This window comes from Miniopterus natalensis, chromosome 5 (assembly GCF_054644295.1).
Source record: "Miniopterus natalensis isolate mMinNat1 chromosome 5, mMinNat1.hap1, whole genome shotgun sequence".
Classification (NCBI taxonomy): Eukaryota; Metazoa; Chordata; class Mammalia; order Chiroptera; family Miniopteridae; genus Miniopterus; species Miniopterus natalensis.
This window is the reverse complement of record NC_142085.1, coordinates 15,368,653-15,385,414: the sequence shown is the minus strand read 5'-3', so window position 1 is coordinate 15,385,414 and position 16,762 is coordinate 15,368,653. Positions and strand designations below refer to the sequence as shown.

Here is a 16,762-nt window from a genome sequence, read left to right as displayed (position 1 = left end):
AAGGAGTCTGGCCTGGAAATGTGCTTCTGGGAGACACGGGATCTGAGCCAGACCTCCGCTCAAGCCCATGGCTCTGGCCAGTCTTGTCTGTCGCCCCTGATTCTCCAAGCTGCACCTGGAGTTCTCTGCCCCAGTGCCCACAGAGGCTCCTTGGGGCATGTTTTGAAGCTGGCCGGCTTTATCTAATGGGATGTACATGGCTAAAGAGATTAGCTAGACGTCTCGTGGATCCCACTTTTAACCTGCAGCCTCGGGCTATCCCTTCGTGGCTGGGAAGGGAGCTGCAGAAACGACGCCGACGACTGGCCCCTCCATGAGCGGTGACTGCTGAGCCAGCGGGGGTCCCGGGCTAGGGGGCGTCAACATGGGCACCCCCCAGAGCAGCTCCCTGCCGCTCGGCCTGTCTGCGCCCTTCCCACGGCCCTGACTCTTCAGGCGGGCCCTGGGCTCGGCGAGGTCGCGAGTGGGAGCTGTGCCGCGGGAGGCTGCCCAGACCTCGCCCTGCAGGCATGGCGCTGCTGAAAATCACATTTGACCAGAAGAAGCGGGTCAAGTTGGCCCAGGGGCTCTGGCTCATGAACTGGCTCTCGGTGCTGGCTGGCATCGTGGTCTTCGGCCTCGGGCTGTTCCTGAAGGTGGAGCTCCGGAAGAGGAGCGACGTGATGAGTAACGCGGAGAGCCACTTCGTGCCCAACTCCTTGATAGGGGTGGGGGTGCTGGCCTGCGTCATCAACTCCCTGGCCGGCAAGGTCTGCTACGACGCCCTGGACCCTGCCAAGTATGCCGGGTGGAAGCCCTGGCTGAAGCCCTACCTGGCCGCGTGCGCCCTCTTCAACGCCGTCCTCCTGCTGGTGGCCCTCTGCTGCTTCCTCCTGCGGGGCTCCCTGGAGGGCGCCCTGGCCCAGGGGCTCAAGGACGGCCTGAAGTTCTACCGGGACACGGACACCCCCGGCCGGTGCTTCATGAAGAGAACCATCGACATGCTGCAGATCGAGTTCAAGTGCTGCGGCAACAATGGCTTTCGGGACTGGTTTGAGATCCAGTGGATCAGCAACCGCTACTTGGACTTTTCCTCCAAAGAAGTCAAAGAGTGAGTGGCGTCCGGTCCCGGGGCTGGGGCTATGTGGGGACGCAGAAGCCCAGGGTCTTTTCCTCCCCTTCGGGTGGTCTCTGTGCACAACTCATTGCTGTGAATGGCGAGGCTGAATTCAGCGGGGCCTTACGGGATGGCCGATAGTCTCACATTTTTGGCAACTTCATATGGCTCAACCTGACGTTCGGCTGTGGTGGGAGGGAGGTGCGGGGTTACATCCAAGCTGCTGGGAGGGGGTCCCGGGGTGGAAGAGCCGGTCAGGAACGGGTGTCCGCTTCGTACAGTGGAAACTCGGCGTATGTGGCGCACACGTTCTGAGAGGTTATTTGGCTGACTTGTCTCATTCACTCAGAGCACAAGGATTCAGTCCCAGAGGCTTAAACATCCTGGTTAGTTCCTTTGTTTTCCAGCCTTTGGACCCTGAGCATCTGCCTCAGTGTTTGTCCTTGGACGTGGTGGGAGGAGCAGAGGACAGGGCAGCCGGGAAGCTAGGCTGTGGTTTCGGCTCTGTCGTTAATTAGCTGGTGACCATGGGGTAAGTCACTTGCCCTCTGGGCCGTCGCTTGCCCGACGTTTAAATAAAGACACTGAAATAATCTTGGAGGTCACCTGCCAGCTCGGTCTAGAGCCTGACGTACAGCAAGTGCTCATTAAAAGCTGACTTCTTAAATCCTGGCAGGGCAACACGGTTAAGAGTTTCTGAAGTACTGGCATGTGTAAATGGAAAAGCTGAGGTGGGAGGCCGGGGGGTGCAGGTGAGAAAGGGAATCTGGCCCTCTGAGCTGGGGGCCGCATGTGAGCCGAGGCCGCACGCCCTCCCAGCGCGCCCACCGCCGCAGGCCTCGGGGTGTTCTCCAGGGCAGGGCAGCCTGCCCTGAGCCTCCTCTGTCAGCTCGGCCTGTCCCTGGCCAAGCGAGGGGTTCAGCTGATCGCCGCGGTGAGCTCTCCTGTGAGGCTGGTGAGTCCGAGGGGACGTGCACACAGGGTGCTGGGCACATTGGCAGCAGGGCATGGCTGAAGCCCAGGCACTGCCACCAACCCCGGGAGGCTGCACTTCAGAAGGAAGGGAAGTCAGACTGAAGGCCGCTGCTGGGATTTCATTTTCTCTGTGGGTGGGGATTACGGCTACAAATCCCCAGTCAGGGAGAGATCTGTAAATTGCTCACCTAGGAAGGGTGACAGGTCTGCAGGACAGCGCAAGGAGGCATGATCTGTGTTGTTGCCCAGGAGGGTGTGCAGCCAGAGGGAAAGCAGAGTTCCTGGGATGGGGCAGGGGAGGAGAGATGTTGCTGGCAGGACCAGCCTTTGTGAGCTGAGGGGCCTTTCCTGTCAGTGGCCTTGATTGCCTTCTGCACAGGGTCAGTCCTCGGGGAGACTCTAAAATCTCTCTGTAATCCCCAAATCTCCTTCTGTTCCAGAGCGGAGAAATTCTCCAGGTTGTTCCACTCCCAGTGGTCAGCATATCCAAATTTTCAGGCAAACACTAAGCTCAGTGCTCCACACCAACCTGTTTAGGTTTAGAAAAAAAGTCCGTTACACAAAAAATACGGTGACAACAGCAAGAGAAACAAAGAGAGGACAAGAAATTCAAGTCAGATTCTCGTCCACGACTGAACATCACTAGCTTTAATTTTTTTCACACTTCATTCTAATCTTGTCAACATCTACATGATGACAGAGACAGCCATTGTATAATTACAACCGAGTGCCCTTTTTGTAATTTGATAGTATAACCTTCGCAAAATGTTCAAAATGATCATTTCCCAGCATCCCTGAGACGTAATTGACAAATAACATTGTGTAAGTTTCGTGTGTACCTTGTGCTGGTTTGATACGTTTACATGTTGCAAACCAGTCACCCCCACAGCCTTAGCCGACACCTTCATTATGTCACATAATTACCATTTCCTTTTTGTAGTGAGGACGGTTAAGATCTACTGTCTTAGCAACTTTTTTTCCCCCAGCTTTCAACTATATAAGAGTATTAACTGTGGTCAGTGTGCTGCACATTCGATCCCCAGAACTTGTTCATCTTGTGATTGGAAGTTTGTGCACTTTGACCGACAGCTTCCCTTTGCCCCCAGCCCCTGGCAATTACCATGCTAATGTCTGTTCCTACCCATTCGGGTTTTCAGATTCCACATGTAAGTGATATCAGACAGTCTCTGTCTAAAACGATTTGTTTGCTGGCTGCATAATATTCCACTGAACAAATGGACGCACCTAGGCAGGTTTAGGCTGTCCTTATTTACTTCTGTTATAACTAACACTGGGATGGGCATCTTTGAGGCTCTTCCGTCTCTGTCTCTGTTTCTCCTCCCACTTCCCTTAGGCTAAATTTCTGGAACTGGAACTGTAGACCTGAAATCCTTTCTCCTTTCCAAAACCTCCAGTGACATCTCACCCGATAGGGTCGCCTTGACAGACAGGAGCACATCATTTCCCACAAACTTTAAGTTAACGAGGAGTGGGCGATACCCGGGAGCGAGGTGAGGCTCCTGGGGCCGTGCCCAGAAAGCTTTGTGGGGCTGGACTTGCCCAAGGGCCAGCACGAGCCCCGCCCTTACCTGCTGGGGGAAACAATGAGCAGAGGACTTTTCCCTTCCCCTCCAGGGACACTAACATTTCCTTCTGCTCACATTCTTTTTTTTTAAATCTTCACCCGAGGATATTTTTTCCATTGCTTTTTAGAGAGAGTGGAAGGGAGAGAGAGAGAGAGAGAGAGAGAGAGATTCATTGGTTGCCTCCTGCACCCTCCCCAACCAGGGCCAGGAATCGAGCCTGCAACCGAGGTAGGTGCCCTTGGCTGGAATCGAATCGGGACCCTTCGGTCTGCGGGCTGACGCTCTAACCACTGAGCCAAACCAGCCAGGGCCTTCTGCTCACATCTCGACTGCTTCACTTAGGAGGATTAAGTGTACCTGACAAAGCTGGCTCCCCAAAACAGAAAGTGCATTTACTTTCTTGAGATGCCAACGCCCTGAGAGGTGGGTAAGCGTTTACCGTTTTCTGGCTTTTCTCAGCAGCATCCTCTGGGCTAGAACTGAGGCAACAGAGGCCAAGGGAAGCCGGGGTGAGGCCCAGCAGGAAGGCAGGGCCAGGGAGCAGCGTTATCTTTCATTAAGATGTTTTAAATTTTGTTTATTTATTTGTTTTAAAGGAAGGAGGGGGGGTGGGAAGGAGAGAGAGAAACGTCACCGATCAGTTGCCTCCTGCAGGGTTGAATGTGCCCTGACTGGGAATTGAACATGTACCATGGATGACCCCCCAACGAACTGAGCCACGCCACAGGGGCCACCGAGATCTTTTTTTAAAAGGAATTCTTTTCAGTTTCCTTTTTCCCCCTCCCTGCCAAATTTGCTTGAACCAGCAAAGGCCTTGACCCTGAAGACTGGGGTGTGTGTGTGTGTGTGTGTGGTGGGGGGTCGATCCCAGGAGCAATAATCTGCTCAAAGGGTCAGAAGTCTGGGAAAAAATGCACCAGGACCTGCCAGTGGCGCTGGTGCTAGGCGTGGGCAGAGTCTGGTGCCCATGACTTCTAGTCATTTCTTCGGGCTCTGCCCCTGGGGCACCTCTTTCCATTCGGTGCAATGCACACCTCGTTGGACTAGGCCTCACCCCCCAGTGTTTCCAGTCCAGCTCCCAGAGAAGCTGGGTTCCTGCTTGCATCCTGCGGGGTTCCCCGTACTCACCCCCCCCCATGGAGCTCCTGGCCTCAGCAAGCATGGGGTGCAGGGCTGGCTGGTTTTTGGAGATTTCTCAGGGGAATCTTTAAGACCAAGGACTGTTTCTGTTTCCTAAAGGCTCCTGATCTAAACAATGAGATCAGGTAGGAACCACTAGGGATTTTTAAAGGAAGAATTTACAAGCTTTCTGGCCCCCGTCCCAGTAGCCCTGGCGGCACCTAACCTCCAGCCCGCCCATCACTGGGTCGCCAGGCAGTTTGCAAGGGGAAATGTCCTCGTTAGTCTGTAGAAAACTCTCCTGGTGGAGGTGGGGAAGCTGTAATTTTCTTAGGTGCTGTTATCTCTGTTTTATAGATGAGAGATCTGAGCCTCAGAGAAATTAAGGAACGGGCCTATGACTTCACAGCTGGAGGGGATTAGAATTTTTTAAAAAATAGCTTTATTGCCTTGGTTGGGTAGCTCCGGTGCCTGGAGTGTTGTCCAGACACGCCGAGGTTGTGGGTTCAATCTCTGGTCAGGGCCCGTACACGAAGCAACCGACGAATGCACAGGTCAGTGGAACGAATCAACGTCGCTCTCCCCCTTCCTGTCTCTAAAGTCAATACATTAAAAACACACTCAGCTTTACTGAGCTATCACTGACATAGCATACAACTCGCCCATTTAAAGCGGGCAACCCAACGGTTTCTGGTACATTCACAGAGCTGTGCAACCAACACCACCGTCAATTTCAGAACATCTCCACCACTGCGACGAGAAACCCTGCAGCCTTTAGCTTCCGCTCGCCTGCCTCCCGGGGCCCGTCCCGAGGCGCCTCCCCGTCTGGGCATCTGGTTCGAGTAGCATCCGTAATACTGTCCTTCGGGTCTGGCTTCTTTCGCTTAGCATCACGCTCGGAGCTCACCCATGTTGCAGCATGTGCCAAGCTGCACTCGTTTTAGGGGTGAATGATAAACACCCCACTGTGTGGACAGCCAGGCTTTAACCCTGCTCCTCTGCTCTCCTGCGCCCGCTCTCTGGGGATGTTCAAGTGCGCCTGGCACAGACTCGGTGGTAAAAAAGATCTTTGTTTTCTGACTGAAACCTGGACTCTCCAGGCCACGTGGGGGGTGGGGGCAGTGCCTCGACGCCCTTCCTCTCCGGCTCCTCCCCTCCCTGCCCATGTCTTCCTCCAGGGGGACAGTGGGCGGTGTTGGCAGAGGTGATGCAGGCCCCAGAGGACACCTGTGGATTAGGTCTCAGATAATCAGGAGGCAGCCCCGGGGAACCGGGAATGGGCTCTTGTGGCAAATGGGGGTGAGGGGGCTGGGCCCTCACCTCTCGCCTCTGTGTTTTCCGTCTCCCTCCCTCCCCAGCCTGGGGGAGGGGCTGAGTCCCGGAGCCTGGCCTCCCTCAGCAACCCCGAGTCTTACAGCAAGGTCTCCGGAGACGATTTGTAGATCTCAACCAGTGTTCTCATTTTTTGCATTTTCAACTTTTATTACAGGAATTTCCCAGCATTCACTAACGCAGAGAGTATAGTGAATCCTGTGCGCCCACCGCCTTCTGCCTTTCTGGTCTCATCAGCGCAAATCCTGGGCCTCCTTTCCCTTTGCCTGTAAATACTTTAGGAGCCATTTCGCAAGGAGGGTGGTTTTCCTTTTCTTTAACATAAGCACAATATTAATAATCTCAACAAAAGTAACATTAATATCATCTCATACCAGACTGTTCAGTATTCTCTGATTGTCTCAAAATGTCTTTCCAGTTGGTTTGTTCAAATCAGGATCTAAACTGGGCCCACTCTGCACTCGGTTGCTTCTAAGTCTCTTCTCCTCTATAAAGTTACCTTTTTCTTGAAAATTTATTTAAAATATATATATTTTTATTGATTTGAGAGAGGAAGGGAGAGAAACTCGATTGGCTGCAGCCCAGCTAGGGATGAACCCACGACCAGGGCGTGTGCCCTGACCGGGAATGGAACCAGGGACCTTCGGGTGCAGGGACAACGCTCAGCCGAGCCACACCGGCCACGGCAACAGTTAGCTTTTTTGTGCCTGGTGTGTCTTGGAGAAACTAGGCCATGTGTCCTGCAGAATCCCCCCTCCTGGAGTTGGGCAGCTGCAGGCGCGGGGTGAACTCTCGCTCGCTCTGTGTGTCCCTGTAAGCCAGCAGCGGGGCTGAGGTGTGACTGGACCGAGGTTCAGTTTGGGCAAGAAGACTTCTGAGGGTGCTGCTCTGGGCACTGACTGCATCCCACCAGGAGGGACAGGAGGCCCTCGGCCTGCCTGTGACAATTCCTTTGATAGTTTCCTGTTTTCGGGATGAGCAGAGCGTCAGTGTTTTGGGGTGAGAGGCAGACATGAAGGAGCTCAGAGGCCTGGGCACCAGGAACTGCCAGCCACAGAGGCCTGGCCTGGGGCTCTCAGGCTGAGGGGAGGAGCTGGCACCAAGCTCTCCCACTTTACTGTCCTTCAAGGGGACCCGCTGGCTATAGGCCCCGCTGGCTATAAAAATTGTTCTCTTCCTGAACAATTTATAAACACCTCAAGTCTAGACCTTGGCTAGAAGCTCCCTGAGGACAGGGCCGAGTTCCCCTCAGACTGGGGCTCCCCGAGGGCAGGGCCGAGTCCCCCTCAGACTGGGCTCCCCGAGGACAGGGCCGAGTCTCCCCTCAGACTGGGGCTCCCCGAGGGCAGGGCCGAGTCCCCCTCAGACTGGGGCTCCCCGAGGGCAGGGCCGAGTCCCCCTCAGACTGGGACTCCCCGAGGGCAGGGCCGAGTCCCCCTCAGACTGGGGCTCCCCGAGGGCAGGGCCGAGTCCCCCTCAGACTGGGACTCCCCGAGGGCAGGGCCGAGTCCCCCTCAGACTGGGGCTCCCCGAGGGCAGGGCCGAGTCCCCCTCAGACTGGGGCTCCCCGAGGGCAGGGCCGAGTCCCCCTCAGACTGGGGCTCCCCGAGGGCAGGGCCGAGTCCCCCTCAGACTGGGGCTCCCCAAGGGCAGGGCTGTGTCTCCCCTCAGACTGGGGCTCCCTGAGGGCAGGGCTGAGTCTCCCCTCAGACTGGGGCTCCCTGAGGGCAGGGCTGCCTCCCCACTCAGACTGCTCCAAGGACAGGGCCGTGTCTCCCCTTTCTTATGTCCCCCTCACCACCTGCAGGACTTTATATTCTGTTACTACCCAAAAAAGACTGCTCAGAAACACTAATACCATGCCTGCTGTACACCGGGTGCTCTATGTGCATTATCCCATTTAATCTCCACCACGGCCTGGTCAGGTACTTACACTGCCATTTCTCAGATGGGAAAACCGAGGCTCTGAGGCCGAGCCGCCAAGGTTCCAGAGTGCCGTGCAGCCAGCATCCCCTTGGGGGCTGACTCATTAGCAGTTACACTCCCGCCTCCCTCCTCTCCTCTGCGGTGCTCATTTCCACATGGCTTTCCTTATTGATTTATTGATTCACTGACTAAATTATGTTGGTTTCTCCAGGAAAACTCTGACATGATGATCTCCCCGGGCCATGTGGCTTGGCCATGGGAGAGTGGGCCAGAACACAGGCCTTATCTTAATCGAGACGAGACTCTCTCGAGCCCTGAGCAGGGCGAGATTTGCAGCCCGGGAAACACTCTGACATAAATAGCCAGCTCTCTCCCTAAGGAGCAATCTTTGCCTGGCTTTGTCTTAAGAGGGTGAGTGGGGCCTTAATCTGTGGCTGGAACCAGGGCAAGCACTCAGTAAGTAAGACGATGCTTCTGGGGAGAGGGAAGGCTAGTTCCAGAGGTGTGACCCCAAGAGGACCCAGGCTGCGGGCCCTGGGAAGCCCCAACCTCTGGGCCCTGGGAAGCCCCAACCTCCAAGCCAGGCCTGCCTCCCCCCATGCTGACCTGGCCCTGTCCTCAGGAAGCCGTCTTCGGGGAGCCACAGCCCTGCCCTCAGGGAGCCCCGGTGTGATGGAGACAGTTGCCCCGTGTAGGGTGGCTTCACGGGGGGTTGGTGAGGTGAGGGGGAGATGGCGGCTGTCCGGAAGGCCAGCTGCAGGTAGCAGCTCAGAGCCTCCACTGGCCTCAGCCCACAAACCTGCAGGCCTGACCCTCACCTCAGATACCAGGCAGGTCTGCAGGCTTCCACTTCCTGTGCGGCTGTGGGTGAGGCCCTGCCCTGCTTTGGGCCCACTTCCTCCTCTGCAGAACCTGGTGGTTTGCAAAGCCCCGGGGAGACGGCCGTAAGTGGGGAGGGATGGACATTCTCTGAGGGCCTAGGTCAAGTGCATTCCTTGCATGGTCTCATTTAAACCTCCCACAGCCCCCACCTCCCACAGTTCTGGAGAGATGAGCCAAATGCTGCTCACAAGTATGAGGTCTGCCCTCAGTCTGGACTGAAGACTGGCCTTTCCACGGGGTCACTGGGAATGGCCCAGGTGGGATACTGTGCTGGTGGGAGTGGGCTCAAGGGGCAGCTCGCAGGTCAGGGGGAGGGATGAGCAGCACTGAGTCGGGATACCCTGGTCTCGAGGAGATCGTGTTGGGGTGGTCTTGGGAGAGAGGCCACTGTCTGCTCAGCTGTGCTGGGGCTGCTGCCCCTCAAGAGCCGGGCACTCTGTGCTCACGTGCACTCAGCAGGGTTGCAGCGAGAACTTCTGTGGGCCAACAAATGCCTAACAGCCCCACTGTGGCTGGCGAGCCGCGTTCTCACAGAAGGCACTCACAGCTTCTTCTTCATAGTTGGCAGAGCCCATGCCACCCACTCAACAGTGTCTGTCCCCAGCAATGTGATGCCACATTGTCACAGCTGCTCCCTGAGAGCGAATGAAGGCTCTGCTCTAACCCCGCCCACCCCAGGCCCATGAGCCCGTGCTCACTGCTCACTCCGTACCAGGCACTCTTTTAAGCCTTTTTACACGTATCCCGATATGAGCCTTATGTCAACTCCATTTTACAGCTGAGGAAGCTGAGGTCACAGGTCAGGGAACTTGTCCAGAGGGATGAACCGGGAGTAAACCCAGGCAATCCTGCTCTTATCAGCTGGACTGCCTGTCACCCAGGGCCACCCATTCCTTGGACAGTGGGTCTTGTCCATGAAGTAGAGGTCATTGTAGAAATATGACCAAGGACTATTCTGAAACCAAGGAGGCCACATTGTACAGAGCTTTCTTAAAGTCTTCATCATAATGGACAGCAAAAGACAGTTCACTGAAAAGGAATCACAAATGGATCTTTTCTTTACAGTCTCAAGTTTTTTTTTCAGTTTTGAGAATATTTTTTCCATTGCTTTTCAGACAGAGTGGAAGGGGGCTGAAGGCGGGGGGTGGGGGCGAAGGAGAGAAGGAGAGAGAGAAGGAGAGGGAGGAACACCGATATGAGACACATCAATTGGTTGCCTCCCGCACGTGCCCTGACCAGGGCCTGGGATCAAGCCTGCAACCGGGGCACGTGCCCTTGGCTGGAAATGAACCTGGGACCCTTTCAGTTTGTGGGCCGATGCTCTCACCACTGAGCCAAACTGGGCAGGGCAGTCTCAAGTTTTATCAAGTAAAAATATGAATGAGTCATAGATTTGGGTGTCATCGTTGCACAGGGGCCATGCTAATCTCTGTATGGTTCCAATTTTAGTCTATGTGCTGCCAAAGTGAGTACCACACGTGGCTCTTCAACATATTGAGAAAAATGGAAATTAAAACAACCCGAGATACTATTTTTTTTAAAATCCTTACCTGAGGATATGTTTTCCTTTTTATTTTGAGAGGGAGCAATAGAGAGAGAAAGGCATGAATGGGAGAGAGAAATATCGATGGTTGCCTCCCATACCTCCCCTGACCAAGGACTGAACCCAAAACCTGGGCATGTGCCCTGACCGGGAATTGAACCCACAACCTTTTGGTGCACAGGACGACACTCCAATGAACTGAGCCACCCAATAGGATCTGAAATACTGTTTTTCATGGATCTGCTTTCATTTATCTACCATCTATCAAACCTGTGAGGGTTTGGCTATGAGGGGCAGGCTCTCTCAAGAGTGGCTGGTGGGGCGAGTGCCGGGCCCCGAGGAGAAATACAGAAGAGGTCTGGTGTGATCACAGACGGACCCGCCCTCTGGTGCAGGAATGCACCTTCTAGGAATCTACCTTCCAGATAGATTCATATGCAGGACGACCCACGTGCATGTTCGTATTAACCGGAGACTGGGAACCCCAAAGGTGCACCAGGAGGAACCACGCAGTACCCCATGAACCATCTGCACAGTGGGGACTTCATGCAGCTCACTGGAAACCTGAGAACACTCCCCACTGACATATGAAACATCTGTAAGGCATTGTTAAGGGGAAAAAGAACCATTTGAGACAGTACGTATATAATGCTGCCACCTGGGTAAATAAAAAAAGCAAGCGAGGCAGGAAGGAAAGAACATTTACAGAACCTGTGTTCGCTGGTCCCTGCATGACACCTCTCTGGAGGGACAGATACGGTGGCCACAGTGGGGGGACTGGAAGCCCAGGGACAAGAATGAGGGGAGACTTCTATTGCATGGAGATTATGCTTAGAAGGTAAACATGAAAATCTATTATATTTTCTTTATTTGTAATTTTCCTTTATTAATTTATTTACTTTAGAGTCAGAGAGGAAGGGGGAGAGAGAGAAACACCAACCTGCTGTCCCACTTACGTACGCGTCACTGGCTGATCTTGTGTGTGCCCAGACTGGGGATCAAACGCAGCCTCGGTGCATCAGGGCGGCGCTCTAACCAACAGAGCTACCCGGCCAGGGCGAACATCATTTTTTCGAGTATAGTTATGTAGATGAACACTGTTGAGAACAATTTCTATTTTAAACAATTACAGGCTTTCTGTTCTGGAGTAGTAACAGTTTGCTATTATGGGATGCGCTGTTCATGTGCAACTTAAAAAAACACCTTTTTACTCATGATAACAGGCACACAGTCAGGTGAGCAAATCTTAAGTGTGCAGCTCGATGGTGCTGACACAGAAAGACCTGGGTAACTTCACTCAGGTCAGGCAGAACATACCCAGCCCGCCCGATGGAGGGGAGACCTTTCACTATAAACATGTCTCCTCCTCTTGAATTCTAAACCCACATGAACATATAGTGTGCACTAACCAAATATATGCATAAGTGTAGAAATGCAAAAGTTATGCGGGCTGCATCCTTCAGGTGAGTAAGGAGCTACCACCCGGTTGGATGAAGTTCGTGTGAACGGTGAGCGAACAGTGAGCAAAGTGAGGGCAAGGACCGTGCCTGTCCCGGGCCTCATCCCTTGCACAGGCCATGAAACATCTATTGAGAAGAATGATCTGGCCAGAGGGAGTCTTGATGCCCAGTGACCTGAACGGGGGAGGTGAAGTTGGAAAGGGGGCTGGAGGCTAAAGTCTATGGCCATGAACACAAGGCAGAGCCCTGTGCCACGGTCACAGCCTGTCCTGTCGCTCCTAGCTGCCTCCATGGTTTTAAGAAATTGCTGCACGCCAGGGAGGCTGGATGACCTCGACACATTTACTTGCCTCTTAATTTATCATCTATCTCAACCCTCTAGAACATAAACTCCAGGAAGGCAGGGGCATTGTCTCTCTGGGGTCACTGCTCCTTATTGAGAGTGCTAATAAATTAATATTGGTGGGGGATGGGAGAAACTGGCAGCTGGTGAAAAGTTCGAGAGGCCCCTCTCAAGCGGTTTGTTTCTCCTCCAGTCGAATCAAGAGCAACGTGGATGGGAGGTACCTGGTGGACGGTGTCCCCTTCAGCTGCTGCAACCCCAACTCGCCCCGGCCCTGCATCCAGCACCAGCTCACCAACAACTCGGCGCACTACAGCTATGACCACCAGACGGAGGAGCTCAACCTGTGGGTGCGAGGCTGTAGGGCCGCCCTGCTGAGCTACTACAGCAGCCTCATGAACTCAATGGGTGCCGTCACGCTCCTTGTCTGGGTCTTTGAGGTAGGCTCCTGGCCTGGGGTGGGGAGCAGGGGAAAAGGGAGCCACCTGCCCCATTTGGATTTAAAGGGGTGCAGCTGGGCCCGGAGCACATGCCTCCGTCCTCGGAACCAGCCCTCTGCCTGGCTGTGGGTCGGGAAGGCCAAGGTTTGAACCCCAACACCTCCACTTCCCTTTTGTTTGTTCCTGTCCTATTGCTTAGAAAATAACTTACTGCCCTAGCCCGTTTGGCTCAGTGGTTAGAGCGTCGACCTGCGGACTGAAGGGCCCTGGGTTCATGTCCAGCCAAAGGCATGTGCCTCGGTTGCAGGCTCGATCCCTGGCCCTGGTTGGGGTGAGTGCGGGGGGCAACCAATCGATGTGTCTCTCACATCGATGTTTCCCTCTCTTTCTCCCCCCCTTCTACTCTCTCTGAAAAGCAATGGAAAAAATAACCTCGGGTGAAGATTACAAAAAAAAAAAAAAAAAATAGAATAACTTACTAAGGTGAAAATCATAGGACATAAAATTAACCATTTTGAAAGGAACAACCCAGTGGCACTTAGGAAATTCACAATGTTGTGCCACCACCACCACCTCTATCTAGTTTCCAAACACTTCCATCACCCCCAAAGAAAACTTCATACCAATTAAGCAGTCATTCCCCAATCCCCCCAACCCTGAGCCCCAGGCCGCCTCCAATCTGTGGTCTGTACTTGTGGAGTTACCTATTCTGGGCATTTCATATAAATGGAGTCATATACTAGATGACCTTTTGTGTCTGGCTGCTTTCACTCTGCATGTTTTAGGGGTTCATGTTTTAGAGGTTCACCCTGTGCCCCCACTTTTTGGTCTGTGATCTTGGAAAGTTACTTAACCTCTCTGTTATATGGAGCTGACAGAACTTAGCTCTGGGATCACTGGGAAGCAACAGGAGAAAATAGGTTTGGGTGGACATTCAGTAAATGGGAGCTGCTTGAATTCGTGCTTCTCTCGAGATGTCGGTTGCCACCAACCTGTTATTCTAATTATTTGTGGCTTCATCTTAACTGTAAGGCTTAATTCCTCTCTGTAGCTACAGGGCTTGGAGTGTAGCAAGCCCTCAGTGAAGGCTGAATTCATTTATTGAACAGATTTCGCAAACCCACCTTGCTCTGGGCGCTGTCCCGGATGCTGAACGAGAGCGCGCATTAGTGAGGGGTAGACTAAGGTGGCACAGAGGGTGACTGGGGCTCCTGCTTTGAGCTGACAGCAGAAAATCCAGACTCCAAATTCCAAATGTACAAAATTAGAAACATTACGTGGGGAAGCTTTCTATCAGAGAGGAGTCACTGAAAGGTTCCTTTAAGTAAGTCTCTCAGTGCTATGGAAATTCTCATGTAGCTGTGTCCTTGGCTGATACCCCACCAACTCACCACGTGACACTAGAGCCACTGTACTCCTCGGGGGTGGGGCGGGGACGAGGGCTTCTTTAATGCTGAGGCAGAGTCTTGGGAATGAGTGCACAGAGTTAGGGGAGAAGCATACTGCTAGAAGGTTGGAACTCCACTGGCCGCCTCTCAGTGAACCACCTTCCCTGGAATCCACCTACTGTGTAAGAGGAGAGCCAGCTCATTGTGGACGGGGGCTGAATACGCCTGGCTTTTACTGGAGGCCTTTAGTGGGCAGAGCTTTGTAACGGGCACGAGGGTGGCTGGGTTAAGATGGGGTTCTGCCCCGAGCCTTGCCCTCCCAGGCTTCACAATCCAGTTAGGAGATGACATCTAACTCATGAACCTAAGGGAGAGCCATTACCAAGTGCAAAACTCCTAGTGCAGCAGTGGGCCTCCTTCAGAGAGCAGGAGGGGGTCACAGTGGGAACATGCACACCGGGAGGACTTTCAGGAAGAGGTACGTTTTTCTACTGTATTAAACTTTCAATTGACAGTAACAATAACAAAAACTTACAACTCTCTGGCTGTTGTCATCTACTACCATAATTATAAAATGCCCCCAGAGCAGCCATTTTCAACCTTTTTCATCTCATGGCATGAAAACTAATCATTAAAATTCTGCGGCACACCGAAAAATTTTTTTGCCAATCTGACGAAAAAATAGGTATAATTTTGATTTATTTACAATGGATAGCTATTGTTGTGTTGGCTGTTGTTGTATTTTTATTTGACTATCTAAGGGAAAAGAGGTCAGTGCCCCTGACTAGGCAGGTATTGCATGTTTTATAAATTCTTGCGGCGCACAGGTTGAAAATCGCTGCCCCAGAGCATTCATTTAGCAGATATTTACTGAGGCTCTCCCACCAGCCAGTGCTGTTCCAGGGGCTGGGACACTGAGTGAACAAGATGGGTCAGGGTCACCCCTGCCCTCAGGGGGCAGACATTCTCCATTAGCTGGCCTTGTCCTCTCAGAGTTGGCTATACCCTAAAAGGGGAAGCATAAGAGCAAACCAGGACTTTATGTAGAAACACGTGGCTAACCCAATACACTAGACAACTGAAAACAATACTCACCATGCTGACTAATAACCGATTACAGCTGACACTTCTCTCCGCCCTCACTGTGCACCAGGTGCCACGTTCTACACACGGGGCAGGCGACACTTCATCTGAAAATCCACAAACCAGATGAGTGAACAGAAGTTTCTTCGTCCCATGGCTGGCCAAGTGCCAGAGCTGGGATCGGACCCTGGGCATTCTGGCACCAGGGTCTGCCCCAGTGACTGCCAGTGACCAGATCCAAACAAATCACCCACTCACTCCCACACCACTGAAGAGAACGGAAGTAGAGGAAACCACATAGCATACTGTATGCAGAAGAAGAGGTCACTTTTTAATTCCTCCCAGGAAATAGTTACTGAATACTCAGTATGTGCCAAACAATGTGCTAGGAACTGGGGCGGCGGGGAGGGGGTAGGGAGGAGGGGAGGCAGGAGAAGGAGCCCAGGCCTAATGCCCTCAGGACAGGAGTGATCGGAGAGGAAGGGGAGGGAGACCGAGGAGCAGGGACGCACACCAAGGGCTGAAGCTGTATTAACAGGTGGGTGTGGAGAGGAACAACGTTCTAGGCATAGAAAATAGCAAATGGTACAGGCTGGGGAAGAGAAAGGTTGAGGTGTGGCAGGATCCCAAGAAGCGCCAGGTGGCTGGAAAGGGAGAGGGGCAGGAATGAGACTTGATAGGGGCAGTTATCTTGAGAGCCCGGGCCAGGCTGGGGTGGGCGGGCCCTCACCAGTGGGACTCATCAGAGCCTGTGTCATTTGATAGGCCCGGTAATGAACAGGCCAGTGGCTCCCATGGTTTCCTGACAGCCCCAACCGCCAGCTACTTCCCCCAGATCTCCTCTAAGTCTCCTCTCCACCCACCAGGTGACCATCATGACTGGGCTGCGCTACCTACACACGGCACTGGAAAGCGTGTCCAACCCCGAAGACCCTGAGTGTGACAGTGAGGGCTGGCTGCTGGAAAAGAGCTTGCCGGAGACGTGGAAGGCCTTTCTGGAGAGCTTGAAAAAGCTGGGAAAGAACAACCAGGTGGAGGCCGAAGGCGCAGACGCAGGCCAGGCCCCAGAGGCTGGCTGATGGCCCCAGGCCAGGGTCCCCTCCGTCCTGAACACTGAGAAGTAGTGGAGTCCCAAGAAATGCGGATACCCCCTCTCGTCCAATCTGAATCTTCCAAGGAGGGTGGCAATCTCACACAGACTGTCCCTGATTAAAAGTTTAGGGCCCCTAAAAGCACCTGGCAAACATTTGTTGAATGACTCAAAATATGAATGAGCCCCCCTCAGGCCTACTGCTCCAGGATATGGCCTCATGGTGGCCTCAGGGGATCTCTTGGGATCACTATGCCTACACCCTCTCTCTCTCTCAGTGGCCGAATTCATTTCCACCCTGAGGCTACTGGCCACGCCTGAGGGTTGCTTCCCTTTGAGTTTGCAATTATGAGCTCCAATATGCTTCATTCTTTATTCAAAGCATCACTAGGTGCATAAGCACAGGAGTCTGGAAAATGTACTGGCCATGTAGCCATTTTTAAGACAATGCCAAGATTGACAGGTCAGTCATTTTACTTAGTGGCAGAAGGTGGGGGGA

The 16,762-nt window shown here is 53.4% G+C and overlaps 1 protein-coding gene and 1 non-coding gene across 2 annotated transcripts; one reads left to right on the top strand and one right to left on the bottom strand.

The window, feature by feature from the left end:
• Positions 1 to 509: 509 nt before the first annotated feature.
• PRPH2 (peripherin 2) lies at positions 510 to 16,252 on the top strand. Its single transcript, XM_016212706.2, has 3 exons — positions 510 to 1,090; positions 12,456 to 12,702; positions 16,040 to 16,252. The coding sequence occupies exons 1-3, from the start codon at positions 510 to 512 to the stop codon at positions 16,250 to 16,252; spliced, it is 1,041 nt and encodes a 346-aa protein (XP_016068192.2).
• On the bottom strand, positions 10,286 to 10,389 carry LOC148093049 (U6 spliceosomal RNA). The gene has a single exon (XR_015714634.1). It is a non-coding gene; the product is annotated as a U6 spliceosomal RNA (small nuclear RNA).
• Positions 16,253 to 16,762: the final 510 nt, after the last annotated feature.

What these genes read in the sequence shown, in the direction of transcription:
- PRPH2 (XM_016212706.2), top strand. Translation starts at nt 510, where the DNA reads ATGGCGCTGCTGAAAATCACATTTGACCAGAAGAAGCGGGTCAAGTTG. An exon ending in TCCTCCAAAGAAGTCAAAGA is followed by an intron (nt 1,091 to 12,455) that starts GTGAGTGGCGTC and finishes TTTCTCCTCCAG; the next exon opens with TCGAATCAAGAGCAACGTGG. An exon ending in TCCTTGTCTGGGTCTTTGAG is followed by an intron (nt 12,703 to 16,039) that starts GTAGGCTCCTGG and finishes TCCACCCACCAG; the next exon opens with GTGACCATCATGACTGGGCT.